Consider the following 15,507-nt stretch of genomic DNA (forward strand, 5'->3'; position numbering starts at 1 on the left):
TTCTTACATGTTTGAGTATGATCCTTGTAGTAAGGTTATTTTCATCAATGTTGTACAGCTTATCAGTCATTTCCAATTTCCTTTTGACATTTTATTAGTTATTAAAAAGACAACATTTGTTAGAGATATGTAGAAATACACATTATATGTTCAAGATCTACATTAGTTGTAGTATTATACCTCTTGCTTTCTTGGTTGTAGGGGTTGACCCGTGCACCGCAATGGTTGTACCTTTTGAAGGACCTTAGTTGTGTCATTCTATTAACGCGTTAAAAAGTTCAAATAATTTATTTAGTATTGGGTTAAAAAATAATAAGTACCAGGATTGTACAGTTTAAAAGGAACATACCAATATTGTTGTCTTTCGCTTGTTTGACGTCTCCAACTTCTTGTAAATCTCTCGTTCATCAATTGATCGAATCACTTTATTGATTTCTTCATCAGCGTCTTGATTGTCTTATCTCAATCAATTACGCCAGTCAATTTCCATGTATTGCTAAATGGTATAATCTGCAACATGCTTATATCAACTCACCTTTACCTCTGGTTCTTTACTTCCTCTTTCTTCAAACTCCTTGTTTTTATCTCTATGGCATATTTCTTTGTGTACTACTGATTGTATTTTCAGTTCATGATCCTTGTTTCCATTGCCTTCTTCGTCCTCGTCGTCATTTTTTCTTCGAACCATTGTGGGAGCATCAGAACCATCAATCAACCCCTTCTCTTCTTCTTTTTCTTCTTGTTCTTTCTCAATACCATCTAGTTCCTTTTCGAACTGGGATGCAGGCTGCTTCCATATAATTCAGAATAGGTTTGTACTATGAAAAACAATAAATACAGTGTAGTTAGTGTACATACCATAAACAGATTGCTTGTTGATGCATGTGATTGAACAACTTGTGTAGTCTTCATGTAGTCAATCAGTTTGTTTAACGACTCCACCAAGTCATCTATCTTCTTCATTAAGATTTGCTAACTATTCTTCATGGCATCAAAATTTTCATTCATCCTTGTGTTCATTAATTTTTGCATTTTCTCTATTCCTTCAAACCTTTGTTCCATTTCATCTTTGTCATATGATAACGAGTCTTTTGTTCAAGGATAGTTCAATCACTTTCTCTTTCGGCCTATATTTTCTCATTTCTTCTTCGACCTCTTGCAACACCTTTTTTCCTCCTCAATGAATGGCGCAAAATATGGCATAGTCATTTCATGTGGGGTTGCAAGTAATGGACAAATTTCAAGCTGTCAAGTAAATAAGGGAATAAGATGTTAGTTTATAGATTATAATTTAAAACTCTATGTATATTTTGTTGTATAGATATTTATACCTTTTTTGAATCAAATACTTTTCTCTTGAGATCCTTCCATTTGGGTTGATTGTCTACAGCCCAATTTACTATTCTTTGAACATTGTTAGAAACCTTCCTAGCAAAGAAATTTTGTGACGAGCTCAAGGTGGGCATGACCTCGTATGCCCATGCTAAGATTGGGAATATGAATTCCTCCATTGATATTCCTGATTTACCTTTGATGTGTATTGCTCTATGCATAACATCAACAAGTAAATTAAATGCAACCCTTCCCCATGGGTAGTTATCAAAGAGGTCATTGTCATCAACCATCAGTATGTGGTCTATACACATTCACCGAATCTTGTTTTGGGAGAAGAAAACTTTCCAAGAAATACAACTTTGCCATTTTTATCCTATCGCTGTCACATCCTGCCTTGCTAACATTAAAAGCTATGTTAAGAAAATACCTACTCACAACTTTCAAATCCTCGAAGTACATTTTTCTTATATTTCCTCCTCACTTTATTCCACTTGTATCAATTATTGGTAATTCCTCACAGTTTAGACCAGTTATCAATGCAAACTCTCTCAAACCAAATTTCAGTACTCGGCCCTTTATGAAGAAATTCAGCTAGGATGATGACTTTGGTTTACATTGTCTTTGTATTAGGTGTAACAACAATGAAAAAGATTGATTTGTAATGGAAAAATCAAGGAAATGTCCAAAAATGGTTTCTCTAAATCTCTATTGTAACCCATCATTTAAATTCTCCTTGATTTTATCAATTACAAAAGTTTTTGTTTGCAAGTTTATTTTCAATGGTTCATTTCTCCTTGCACTATCCATCAGATACAAAGAGTCCTAACACATTTGGAATAAACCAGAAACACAAGCTTAATAATATACTAGTAGTAAAAACAAGTACAGAGTATTTGAGTAAAAATACCTCACGTGGTTCTATCAATTCACTTGTTTTTCCCTTTTGGCGTGTTCTTACTTTGCCTTTCCCTTTATCTGACCTAGTTATTACCTAATATTTACAAATATCAGTAAATATTTAAGTAAGAATACCTCACATATATTCATTCCATAGATGATTATTTTTTTTCCTTTTGTTGTTTCCATCCTCTTGTCCGACTCTCCACTAGATGATCTTTTTTCTGATAGTGTTGTTTCCCCACGACTTTGTGACTGTTCTTCTTCATTGTCTTTACTTTCATCGTGCACATTTTCACATGTCCCTTCAAGCTTCTCTTCTTCCTCTTCATACTCATTACCATCTTGTTCATCCTATTTCATTATTTAATAATTATATTATGTATATATGTTAACAAATACACTGTAATTAATAGATTATTTTATAAAATGTACATTATCATACTTTTCCCTCATGTAGTTCATGTTGCTCTTCTTTTTCTTCTACTATTTCCTTTCTCCCTTTCTTGTTTGGTTCTAACTTTTTTTTTTCACACCTACATCACAATTTAGATCTATAAGATTTTCAACCCTTAACATTCTCGTTGACCTTACTTTTTTTTTCTTCTTCAAATAATCCTGACCTTGCTTTTTATCCTTGGTCCGTTTGCTTGAACTTTCACCTCTATTGCAAAAGCATCACGCTTTCGTTTGTTGCTAGTTATTGGAGTTGCATGTTTTTTGCCTGATCCCCTTGCCATTGTCTCTATTTTCCCCTGTTTTACATAAATGATTTAAATTTGATGTTTTCAAATACATTAAAAGTAAATTAAAAACATACCTTGTCGTCACTGTTGAAAACTATTAGCCCTTTGCTTGTTTGTTTTTTTCCACCAGTTATTCCAGCTGCTCTTAATTGTTGTTTGCTGGCTCTGCTTCTTCCTTCGGCATTCTCTTTGTTCATAGCTTCTAATGTTTGATTAATGGTAGACTTATCTGTTTTATACAAACAACCAAAGGGCGAGATTTTATATCGTTTTTTCTGTTTTCAACTCCTAAAAAAAGGGCATTTTTTTTATATCCCAAAAGATTCGAATCTAAATACTTAACAGTAAAACTAATATTAAATATTTTTTATTTTTGAAAAATAATGGAATATTAAGAGTTACGACCAACACTGGTTTGATCTCTTAAATATAGAAACAAGAGGTAGACTAGATTGCAATGCATGGATTAGAAGAAATTTGGGAATCGAAATATTGTCCGAAATTAGGAAATTTAAGCAAATTTCAGACCTAAGCAGATTGCATCCAAGAAAATTAAAGTAGGTTGCAATCAGTGAAGAGGTTCAAGTAGGCGCTTAAAATGACTAAAAAATGGCCAAGAAGCTGCAATACTGTGGAGAATACCGTGGAAAAATACTCGATACCGTGCAAAGTCCGTTGAACCTGCCGCTTGAAGCTGTTTAGAAGGAGCTTCAATGTTAAAGGTCAAGCGTCTGCAATGAAGCTATCTATTTTCTTCTCTTGAAATGAAGGTATTTTTCCATCGAACCCTCTCACCTTTTTTCTTTCCGGTGAACGATTTTTAGATAGTAAATGTTTGGTTAGGGCTTTGGTTATCATTGATTATCGTGTGAGGTGTGATGGTGGATTAGACCTCTTGTCAGAATGGAGTGTGTAGTGTGTGATAGGAGTAGGTAGATTGTATTTGTTATTTTCAAACAATTTTGAAATACTCAGACCTTTACAATTCCATTGGGGGTAGTTTTGACAATTGCTAATCTTTATTTTTAAATTTTATATTATGTTTGCTATTTTTACAATTTTAAAAAGTTTTTGCTATTTATCCAAATAAGAACTTAAATTCTGTTATTTATCTGATCAACCCATTAGAGTTTAGTGTTTAGTTTTGAGAATTTTGACTTATCTTTTCGATTGTTGCGTGGAGAGAATAGGCTGATTTTATTCAATGTTCTTTGGGTATTAGTTTCTACCTAATTGGGCCTCATCATCTCGGCCTTTTTACTTCTTTAAAGAAAGATTATGGCTACAAATTTTTGGGCTAAAGTCCATGACTCAATCTTTGACTTGACTTGACTTAGTTCACTATTATTTATTAGAGAAGGTCGTGGGAGTGATGAATTAAATTAGCTTATTGAATATTAATTATTTAATTATTTAAAAATATTTAAAAATATTTTCTTGATTTGAGTAATATTCAATTTTATTGATCTATATTTCTTCTATAAATTTTATTAAAATTTTGGTTTTTAATTAATAAAATTATTAAAATGATATTATTTTATTTATACGTATATTATTTATGTTGATCCAACCTCTAGTCCAACGAGCCAATTTATATATGGATTAACTCGATCCTCAAAATGGTTATGAAATATGGTTTATAAATCAAGTTTGTACTAGTCTTTATATCTTGAGTCGGTTGATAAAGCCGAACATTCTTATGCATTAGCTTCTCAATATAGTCTCGCTTTTCTTCTTCTTTTTTCTTCTTTACTTTGAGAAGAATAGACTTATTTTTCTTTGTTATTTCTAATTTTTTTTTAAATATAAATTATTGAATTAACACACCAACATCAAATCTTATATGTCAATTCAATCAATAAACCAATAACTTTGCTCAAAGATCGTAAATTCGATTCATCATTTCTTTCTTTCAATTTTAATATTCTAAAAAGAATTGGTTTAAATGTATAAGTCAAAAACCTATTTGATAAAAAGGAAAATAAATCTTGAGCTTGTAGATGTCATAAAAATCATTGCACCAATAATATGGATGTGGAATTTACAACTAACGATATGCACAAATGTAAATACAAAATTGCTACTAAGGATAAGCGCTTTGAAGATAAATACTACACAAACATCAATAATAAGCATATGAAAATATAATGGAAGATAGCATGTGGGGTTCTAGCATCAAAAGCGACATTCCAAGATCTTCCTTCAACTCCCAAAGAACAAATAAATAAATAGGTAATATCTTTGTCTTGGATGGCTAAACCTTATGAGGGTCATCATAAAGGGAGTGTATCATGTGCACATCAGAAGAAGGAAAAGGAAAAAATGAAAATTATTCCGACTTATTTAAGCATGCAAAATTTCATTTTTGTTGGGATGATAAAAATTTGAAATAATAATAATAAAATATGGACACAAAAATCCATAAGTAAGTTTAATTTTTTTTTCCTTGGGTTATGAGGATATATGATTTGTTGATGATTGACACCTGTCTAAGCTCGTTAATATAAGCAGCAAGTTGAGAGTAATTTAACCAAAGATTTTGAATTTAGGTCTCCTTAATCCAGGGGCTTTCATTGGAACTTTCAGCCACATTGTCGAATCTTATTGGTCTAATCAGATCATCTTCACGTGCTCTCACCCAATAGGAATTCGAGTTTAAAGGCACTCACCTGAACCCTTCATCATTATATATTGCTTCATTCACCCCCTCCCAAACCTCACACACACACACATATATATATATAATCCCAACTCCTATTAATAACTCCAAGCGTTATAAACAAAATAAAATCATTATAAGTTTAAGGGCACGTTTGGATAGACATTTGGGTTAAGAACCAAACATAAACTATTATAATCTAACTATAATAATTTAGAATTATAATAACCAACTCATTGCTTCGAACGCATGAGTATTTAAATGAGTATTTATAAACACTTGGAAAGTAAATTCAAACAGATCATAAGTTTACACTTAATAGCTCAAGTTTGAAACAAGGAACATGAGTTTGATGGTTGTTTGGCTTAAGGAGTTTGTGGATCTTACTACTTAAAAAAATCTATTTCGTGACTTAGTTAACTTTTTATATTGTGGGTCTTTCACGGCTAAACAACTTCACTCTTTACCCTAAACTCCTTGAATAATGTTGGTATTTATGTTAGAATAAGTTTCAATCATTTGATATATGAGGTCAATAGAGTTCAACGAGAGATTTGGTAATTATTTAATTTGTAATTTAACCCAAGAAGATATAATATAGAGGGTGTTTCTTTAAATCACAAACTACACTTACATATACCTAGAAGTTAAAATAATAATAATAATAAATCTACATTATGTATGTGATTTTGATTATGGTAATGAAGGTTTAGGAAATTCGCATTTTATATAAACAATAATTAACTAAAGTCTTAACAACATATTCCTTCATATAGCTAGCTAAATCACAAATGAAATAATTAAATTCATCCTTTATATATTGAACTTTGAGAAAATATAAAAGAAGCATCCCATATTACTATAATAGCTGGATACAAATGGATTACAAGTAGGAAATATGAGTCTTAAAGTAAATAAATATACAATACAAAAACCTCTTACTTTTTCCTGAAATGGTAACTTGCAACTTTCAAAAAAGGGTTCAATTTTTGGTAATATTCCAAGTTCCAAATGGCAAATTGTATAGTGGAGTATGGACTTAGATATTCTCAAATTCTTCGGATAGTCTTTTAATTAAACATTCCTTATTTGGAAACTTTAAAGTTTCAAAAACCAGACCATTTTTTGGGTAAATTTTCCAAGTTCCAAAACCAAATTACTCTAAACGTGTTCTGTCTGACAATCCACTCCACAGTTTGCCCTCCAATAAAATTTCTGACCCCTTGATATATATTATAAGTATATTTTAGATCAGCTGTCGAAAATTTAATTAAAAAAAAAAAAAAAAAAACAGAACTTATTTTAAAAAAATATATTTCATCCTCCATTTAAGGTTGCAAACTAATCCAAACAAAAAGTTTCTCTCTCGTGAAATGGGTTATAATTAATCACTCGAACAGCTCTATGCCACTAATCTTTTATTAGTGGAACAAATTAAAATAATTAAATAGAATGCAATTTGGCACGAAATATATCTAATATTTGTGCATAAGGTATCATATTCCAACAACATGGCACAATATTTTGAACTTTAACCTCTATTATTTAAATTCTTCATAAGAACAATCAAATCATTAACTAGTGTTTTGTGCACGAGTGAAGTAACACTTCGTTTCTTCTATTTTTCCCAAAAAAAAAACTTTTTTTTTTTTTTTATTTGAAAAAGATTCATTAGAAACACTTAAATACATATAATGAAGCTTGGAAAAAACTTTCCAATTTTTAAAAAATAGTAGAAGCATATCATAATCACAAAATAACTTTAATCTAGATTTGGGTGCACCAATTCAAAATAGTTTTGATACTGTTCTCCCACATAATTAAGTACTTCATTTTAAAAAACATTACACTTTTAAAAAAACACACATACTTTCTACACTTCTTTGAGTCGCACACCATACAAAAACTAATTTTTTTTAATTAGTCAAAGTTATTTACTATATTAAGGAAAATAAATAAATAAATAACTAACAACCGCTCAAATATACAATATCTCAAACAAAAATTTAGAAATGTCACTTTAGCAGTCATCAACCACAACCCAAAAGTTTGTATTAATAAATAAGTAGTATATATTCTTCTTCCCCATCTATTTTAACCAATTTTTTTAAAACTATATTCGATCTCATATAAACAAGGTTACGTAATAATAATTTTTAAAATTCTTTCTATTTTCTTAAAAAAAGAGATCAAAAGAAAGGTGATTGACCTAAAATATAAATGGGAATAGTAATAGTGTGTATTGAGTATTTTTCACATATAAAAATAAAAGGTACAAACAAGTCGTACAGTAGTTTAATACTAATTTAATAAATCCCTCCATCCCAATTGAATCCCCTTTAACAGTGCTCAAATTCCTCATTTTGCTCAAAGGCTAATTTTTCTTCCACCATAAAATCTCCTTATGGGAGAAACAAAAAACCCAATCGGAGAAGGAGAAAGCTTCCATCAATTTTGTTCTTCAAAATAATAATTAGTAAGTTTCTTAACCTTAATTGTTTCTTTGATTTATTTCTGATTGGGGTTCTTGTTTAATTATTATTTATTTGATTAGATTTGTTCAGGGTGGAGAGGTTGAAATAATCCATTGAAGAAACCCTAATTTGAAGATGGGTCGAGGGAAGATTGTGATAAGAAGGATTGATAATTCTGCAAGTAGACAAGTGACTTTCTCCAAGAGAAGAAAGGGATTAATTAAAAAGGCTAAAGAACTCTCTATTCTCTGTGATGCCGAAGTTGGTCTCATAATTTTTTCTAGCTCTGGCAAATACTATGAATTTGCAAGCACTAGGTTTGCCCTTTCTTAATTAGTTTTTTAGTAGATGTCTTAATCGTTGAGCTTTTTCTGTTCGAGTTTAGGTCTAATAGATGTCTTAATCGTTGAGCTGTCTGAAGTATGTTTGACTTGTTGTTTGATAATCCTAGTTTCACTGTTAGATTTAGAGGTGAAAAAGGGAAAATGATTATGATGAAATAGTTTTGAAGCTGCTTTTATTAGGAAGAAATTTCTAGCTCTATTGAGTTTCATTGATAGTTTATACAATCTTTGGTTTTTTTTTTTTTTTTTTGGTCAGCATACATTCAATAATTGAGAAATATAACAGAAGGAAGGAGGAAGATGAATTGCTGTTGAATCCAATTTCAGATGTAAAGGTATAAATAATATTAACCTCCATGAAAAGGGCCTTTTTAATTTCTCTTGCTCTCTTTGTTCATTATATCTGTGCATATAGTTTTGTATTGTTGAGTTATACTTTTTTGTTTAGCACATTTAATGATGTTTTTTTTGTTTGGGTAAATTTTCTAGTAGAAACAATAAATGTGTGTATTGAGATAACTCTCTCATGATTTCCACAAAAGTTATTTTAGGTCTAATTTGATGGAAACACCATAGAGGGAAAATGTAGGGAAAATGTGTATGTATGTATGTATGAAACATGATAGAAAATTCAAAAAGTAGTTGTATATTATTTTTCAGAGAAGTGATCTAAGTTGTTGAATGTTAAATGATATATAGTTAAAATTTATCTTTATCTATTAGCTTAAATTTTTGGATAGTGATTTAAGATAGTATGAGAATAAATGGTCTGGGAAGTCCTGTGTTCAAATTCTTGTAATGTCATTTCCTTCTCAATTAATATTGATATCCACTTGCTGTTCTTTCATAATCGTTCGTTGTGATTATCAAACACATTGTACTAATCATATATTAAGACACCTTATAAACTCTGTTTGACAGAAAATTGAAATCTAGTGACTTAAATTATGGTTTTCTAAAATGTGAGGGACTAAATAAGTACATTTGAAATTTTAAAGATTGAAACTTGTAATAAATACATATCAATTGATCATTTTACTTTATAATTTTTTTTTTCTGAAAGATTGTTGAATTATTCTTTTACATTGGTAGTTATGGCAGAAGGAAGTAACAACTCTAAGGCAGCAACTACATAACTTGCAGGAGAATAACAGGTAACTACCCTTTTCTATTTTTAACATTTAAGGTTGCTTAATTATTTTTTTTTTATTTTTTGGTTTTTGAAAATTAAACCTATTTCTTCTATTTTTTTTTACAAGATTTGTATCTTATGATTGAATTCTTAGCCAAATTCAAAAAATAAAAACAAAATTTTAAAGTTACGGTCGTAACCATTTTATTTTTTAAAATTAAATCTATGGATACTACTCCCACTTTCAAATTTCTTCCTTTATTATCTGTTTTCACCAATGGTTTAAAAAACCAATCCAAATTTTGGAAACTCAAAGAAAAGTAGTTTTTGTTTTTAGAATTTAGCTTAGAATTCAACCATTGTACTTAAGAAAGAGGCATATAATTATAAGAAATGTGGATGAAATAGGCTTAATTTATACATAAAAAAAAAAATCAAATGGTTACCAAATGGGGCTTACTTTTTTAGTTTTCAAAATTTGGCTTGTTTTTTTAAACCATTACTAGAAAGTAAATGACAAAGAATGAAATTTGGAGCTAGAAATAATGTCTATAGATTTAATTTTTTTTTTTAAAAAAAAAAACTAAGGCTCCTTATGGTAACAATTTTGTTTTTTATTTTTGAAAACTAATTCTATTTCTTCCACATTTCTTACAATGAGTTGCATCTTTCTTAAGTACAAATGTTAAATTCTTAACCAAATTCTAAAAACAAAAACAAAATTTAAAAGCTGCTGCTTTTTTAGTTCTCAAATTTTGGCTCGATTTTTTAAACCATAGGTGAAAAGTAGAAAACAAAAAAAGAAATTTGGAGGTAGAAATAGTGTCTAAGTTTAATTTTAAAAAACAAAAATCGAAATCTAAATAGTTATCAAACAGAGTCTAAATAGTTATCAAATGAGAACTAAATTACTAAAAAGTATAATGTTGATTTTTTTTTCATTCGGAATAATATTATTGGTTATTGTATTAAATAATTAATTATGCTTAATAATCTTCATTTTTTTAATGTATGCAAGGAAATTAATGGGGGAGCAACTCTATGGTTTATCAATCAAAGACCTAAACAATCTTGAGAGCCAATTGGAGTTTAGCTTACAAAGCATCCGAATTAAAAAGGTCAAATATTGATGTCAATTTTTTTTTTTCTGTTTTCGTATATAGAAAAATGAATTAATTTACCTATATAGTAAAATGTCAATCAATGATAGATACTGATAAATATTGATAGACTACTATCATTTATCATCGATAGAATTAATAAATATCTATTAGATATATTGTGATATTTTATTGTATTTAAAAATATTTTCAATAATTTTTCATTCAGAATCATTTTTCTCTATTTTAAAAATCCCTTTTGTTCAATTACATCATTAAGTAACTGTACATAGGTTATCATATAGTTTTAATTTAACTTCCATTTACACTCTTTATTCTCTCTCTTCATCTCTTACCATTATTATTATTATTATTTCCATTTTAAGAAGTAAATATTAAGCACAGGGGAAAGCAATTCAATGAGATCAAAAAACACAATTCCAAAATGTTTGAAATGATTGAAAAAAAAGAGTGATATATATCCACTTTTTATATGTTGAAGTAAAGAACACTCCAAAGAAAAGAAAACATCAAGGTTGGTATAATTTTTCAAAATAGCTTTGATTTTTTTAAAGTTTGTTTTACAGGTAAGATATGATATATGCAGGGTCTTAAAATAATACGACAATCTGAATAATTGAGACTACTCAATCCAAATTATAAAAATTGAATTAATTTTATTTTGATTTTCAGGTTGGGTTGGATTAACTTATTTATGTTTTTTTTTCTTTGAGTTGGATCAATCTAAGTAACATTTTTGTTGTATTTGTTTGAAGTTTAAAATTTGTAATAGATATCTTGGATCTTTGATATTTAACCTTTGAATTTTATAAAATTTTAGTTATTAGTATGTGTTGCACACAAATTTAAGTATTTTTTAATTTAATAAAAAAAATACTAAAAGCATAAATAAATAACCCACCAACCCAACTTGAATTTTAGGAATCAGGTCGGAGATTCTTTTCGAGTCATTCGTATGGCCAATCCGACCAACTGAATATTTGGATTAGTTAAAAAAATTCTTTCAACCCAACTCATTTCAATATATATCTATATTTTGAACATAATTCTGAGTATACATCAATTACCTCTCATAAATCATGTCGAGTTGATCCAAATTTATTTCCAACTCAGTACTCTCTTCAGTTTAATATTAATGAGAATTTGTGTTGCATGCAGGAACAAATATTAAATGATGAAATAAAAGAATTGAATCGAAAGGTACTAGAAAAAAGACGCACATTAAAGTTGTATCTTTTCTTTTTTTTTTTTTTCCTCTTTTAATCGTATCCTTGAATTACGAGTAACAAAACTTGAATTAAATTTTTGGTTTATATTTTCAGGGAATTCTGATGCACCAAGAAAATATAGAGTTGACCAATAAAGTAAACCTTTATTGTCAAGAAAACATGGAATTACACAGAAAGGTATCAATCTCAAATTACAAAGCATTAACAATGATTAAATAGATAAATCATTATGATAATTCAAATTAAAACAAGAAAAAAGCTTCATAATCTCTACAGGTTTATGGGCATGATTCAAGATCTGAGATGAACTTGGGCACCGGTAACGCCTTGATTCCATATGGTATTATCACCGCCGCCGCCGTCCCTATTGCAGGCGACGCCCTGCGTGTGCCAATCCATCTTCAGCTCAACCCGCCGGAGCAACAAACTTAATTTTAATTAATTAATTCAATGCCCCATACAGACCGTATTATAAAAAAAAAAAAAAAAAAACAAACAAACAAAAACAAAAACAAAAAGGGTCCAGAATTATTAGTTAAGCTCCGACCAATTTGGTACATGAATTATATTTATTACGGTGTATGTAAAAGAATTGTTGTTTTTAATTTTCCAGAAATAAAGGCAACAATTGTTAGAGAATGTATTGTCATGTGGTTGCTCATTTTCTAGATAAAGCCGAATGCCGTTTGGACTTTGACCAAAAAAAAAAAAAAAAAATCCAAAAAACTCATTTTATTTAAATATTTTTGATAAAAATCGTTCAAAATACATCTCAAAATCTATCTGGAGTGATTGTCCAATACTGCAATTTTTTCTAAAATGATTTGTTTTAAAATTTAAATAGTTGAAAATGCATTTCAAACAATTCTTAAAACACTTGAATCAAAATTAATGGCAATATATATTTATATATATAGTCTTAAAATTTGTTTGTTTAATTTCTATTTTTTCTTAAATTTCAAAGTATTACACTTTCATTTTTGAGTTTTGAGTTTTGAGTATAATATTTTTGAGTTTGTTATATATTTTTTTTTTATTTGAGTTTTGAATTTTGTTTTGATGTAATTTCCCTCAGCTTTAAGATTAACTATCTTAACTTTGATTTTTACTAAATTCTTAGTTTTGATCTAAGTGTTAATCTATTAATTTTAGTTTAAACAGAATTATAATGGACTAAGTTTTCATTAATTTTCTTCCATATCAAAATTAATATAACATATTTATTTAATTTCATATTTATTTAAAATTAATTGAAAGTTAATGTCAAAGATGAAATGAAACTATGTGCAAAATCTAGCGATAAAAAAAGAAAAAAAAAAAAAAATATTCTTCCCTAAATTAAAGTTGAACGTGGTCATTTCTTTGAAGTTATAGAACTCATTTAAATATAATTTTTTTTAGGGATAATTGAAAATATAACAATCATACCTAAAATATTAGAAGATATAACACAATGCAAGAAAATTTGTTAATGGAGTAAAATTTATATTTAATTCTCAAAGTGTCTATCAGTGAGACCATATCACTAATAGGAGTTTATCAACAATAGACCATATCATTAGTAGAAATCTACTAACTATCAATGAAAGATTTGTAATATGTGAAATTTTTTAGAAATATTGTTATACATTTAATTATTATTTTTTAATTACTTGGTCTCTGAATTTAAACTTTTTTAAAGGTTTTGTTTGGTTTTGTTTTTTTTTTTTTTTCTTTCAGGGGATTTGCATTAAAAAAAGGAAAAATCGATGCAATTCGTTACTTTTAAGAATACTACAAGAAAACTAAGTTACCATGATACATCTCTATAGCGAAATCAATACAATTTGTTGCTTTGGGGTGTCATAAATGTAAAAGGAAAAAAAAAAAACGTTTTTAGCGAGAAAAAATGGAGATTTTTTAATTTTCGAACAGTTATGATAATTTTTAAATGGTGTGGATTTATGATAATTTTTAAGTGTAATATTATTTTTTCAAATATATTTTTATTTTTTTACAAGCCCTAATTACTCAAATCTCAAACATTTGAATATTTTGTCTTCCCTCCCTCCTTCACCCCTTTCATTTTCCCTCTCTCCCGAAGTCGTTCGTCGGTCGTGTGTCCCTCTCTTGGCATCTCTCTCCCTCGTCGGCCGTCAATCCCGACGTCCCTATGGTACGATTTTTCTGATTTTCTCCCTCCCCTTAAAGTTCTTCCCCCTCACTCCCCCTCTTATTTTTTCCTTGCCCAACACTCCTCTTACCATTCTTTCCCCTTCCCTCAACTGTCTTGTGGCTGAATTTTTCTTCTTTTCCCAGAATTCTCAATGAATCAATACATGCTAAAAAACCATCTATTATACACAGTACTAACTTTAAAAAAAAAAAAAAAAGGAAATAAACAGTAGGCAAAAATCAAGTTATTGAGATGCTGATTTTCTGGAGGAAAATAAGTAATTAAACAATCTCTTGGTGAAGATTTCAAATTCCACTAGGAAAGTTGAGAATCTTCTTATAGTGTAGCAAAAACCTTGACTTTTGGTTAATAAAAGAATTAAAAAAAGAAAAGAAAAGGAAACTTGTATAAAATATTTGCTTGTACTAAATATTTGGTGAGAGTGTGAGTTGTCTATTGTGAAAATTGGTGGATCTGTGATTGCTTACGTTGAGATTGAATGTTAAACATTATTTAGTTTTTGGAGGTATAACATTAATGTTTATTATTAATTCTTTACTCAATATTAAACACCTAAAGCTCTTGCTGCATCTGAGCTCAATGAAGAAGCAGACTACTTTTAGTTGTTTAGCATGTAGTTTAATTATTGTCTTGCTCGGTTTCTTTTTGGCTACGGCATGAAGAACCTTGAGGTATGTGCTCTTAACTCTTCTAACTCTTCGTTTGTGCCAACTCCTAAGTCTTCTACCTTTTGATTGATTTAAAACCTTTGAATTAAGGTTTAAGATTGCTTTATTTTGTGAACTACTTTAAACTCTTTTTGAACTTTTTAAATATTATATTGCAGCGTGTTGCCTCTCTAATTAGTTTTAACATATATTAATTAATGATGTTTAAAATTTGACATGGTCACTTAGATAACAAGAAGTTTGAAAGCTCTTCTTTAGTGAAGTTATTGTTGGGATTGGTATCCTAATTCTCTCGGAGTCTCGTTCTTTGTAATGATATACATTATTTGGTGAATAAAATAAATGTTATTTCATTCTAACATTTACTCATATTCAATAAACAAAACTCCATGATTATTTTATGTAAACTTAAGCATGTATATGTAATATACAAGTGGATCATGCCTTAAGTGATAACCTAAATAAGTCTGTAGTATAAGGATCAAGGTGGGATACATGATTCTATCGACACTACGGATACGACCCGCATTATAGAGGTTTACAAGTGTTGTAAACTATTACAGATGGTAGATCCTGACCATTCTAGTGGAGACGTGCGAGTGTGGGTGTCCTATACAAAGAATTTGTATAAGACTAGACCACGAGATGACTAAACTCTATATATAACATCGTTGATACTAGAGACTTACATCTCACCTAAACGACCATAGGTGACAGGACCTCAAT

At 29.1% G+C, this 15,507-nt stretch overlaps 1 protein-coding gene across 1 annotated transcript; it reads left to right on the top strand.

Moving 5' to 3' along the window:
• The first annotated feature begins 8,246 nt into the window (after positions 1 to 8,246).
• LOC120073550 (MADS-box transcription factor 23-like) lies at positions 8,247 to 12,369 on the top strand. The gene is made up of 7 exons (XM_039026382.1): positions 8,247 to 8,428; positions 8,712 to 8,790; positions 9,548 to 9,609; positions 10,606 to 10,705; positions 11,867 to 11,908; positions 12,031 to 12,114; positions 12,214 to 12,369. The coding sequence occupies exons 1-7, from the start codon at positions 8,247 to 8,249 to the stop codon at positions 12,367 to 12,369; spliced, it is 705 nt and encodes a 234-aa protein (XP_038882310.1).
• The last annotated feature ends 3,138 nt before the right edge of the window (positions 12,370 to 15,507 follow it).

The sequence above is a fragment of the Benincasa hispida genome, chromosome 3, assembly GCF_009727055.1.
Source record: "Benincasa hispida cultivar B227 chromosome 3, ASM972705v1, whole genome shotgun sequence".
NCBI lineage: Eukaryota > Viridiplantae > Streptophyta > Magnoliopsida > Cucurbitales > Cucurbitaceae > Benincasa > Benincasa hispida.